Source organism: Phaethon lepturus, unplaced genomic scaffold (assembly GCF_000687285.1).
Source record: "Phaethon lepturus isolate BGI_N335 unplaced genomic scaffold, ASM68728v1 scaffold19167, whole genome shotgun sequence".
Lineage (NCBI taxonomy): Eukaryota > Metazoa > Chordata > Aves > Phaethontiformes > Phaethontidae > Phaethon > Phaethon lepturus.
In genome coordinates, this window is record NW_010552794.1 from 52,594 (window position 1) to 52,962 (window position 369).

General features: G+C 56.9%; 1 protein-coding gene across 1 annotated transcript in view; it reads right to left on the minus strand.

Annotated features, from left to right (window-relative positions):
- Positions 1–369, minus strand: part of LOC104624072 (voltage-dependent N-type calcium channel subunit alpha-1B-like) — a gene marked incomplete at both ends in the record, with an annotated part of 57,951 nt that overhangs the window by 51,992 nt on the left and 5,590 nt on the right. The window contains one exon of the mRNA XM_010291338.1: positions 46–157. Coding sequence (XP_010289640.1) covers positions 46–157 — 112 coding nt within the window. The remainder of the gene's footprint in view (positions 1–45; positions 158–369) is intronic.

Genomic DNA, 369 nt, shown 5'->3' on the forward strand with positions numbered 1-369 from the left:
CACACTGTGCCACCAACACAAGGCGATGTGTAAGGATACAGTTACCAAACAACGTCAGGACGATGAAGTAAATGGAGGAGAACATCCCCGAGCGGACGCCACCCTGCGACTCTATCCCGTGGTACATCACCGCATTCCAGTCTTCCCCCGTCAGGATCTGCGCAGCAAAATTCAAGAGAGAGGAAGAAAGGGTGACTCAAAGGAAAGACAAAGTAGGTACGGCCTGGGGGAGCTAGTCAGCTTGATGCAGTCCAGGACGGCTCTCGGGGGGGACAATGGATGAGCACGTTCGCGTGGCAGACCGCAGAGCTGGGCATCAACGCCCCAGTCCTGGCTGGCCTCACCCCAGCCCGATGCAGCTTTTTCCTC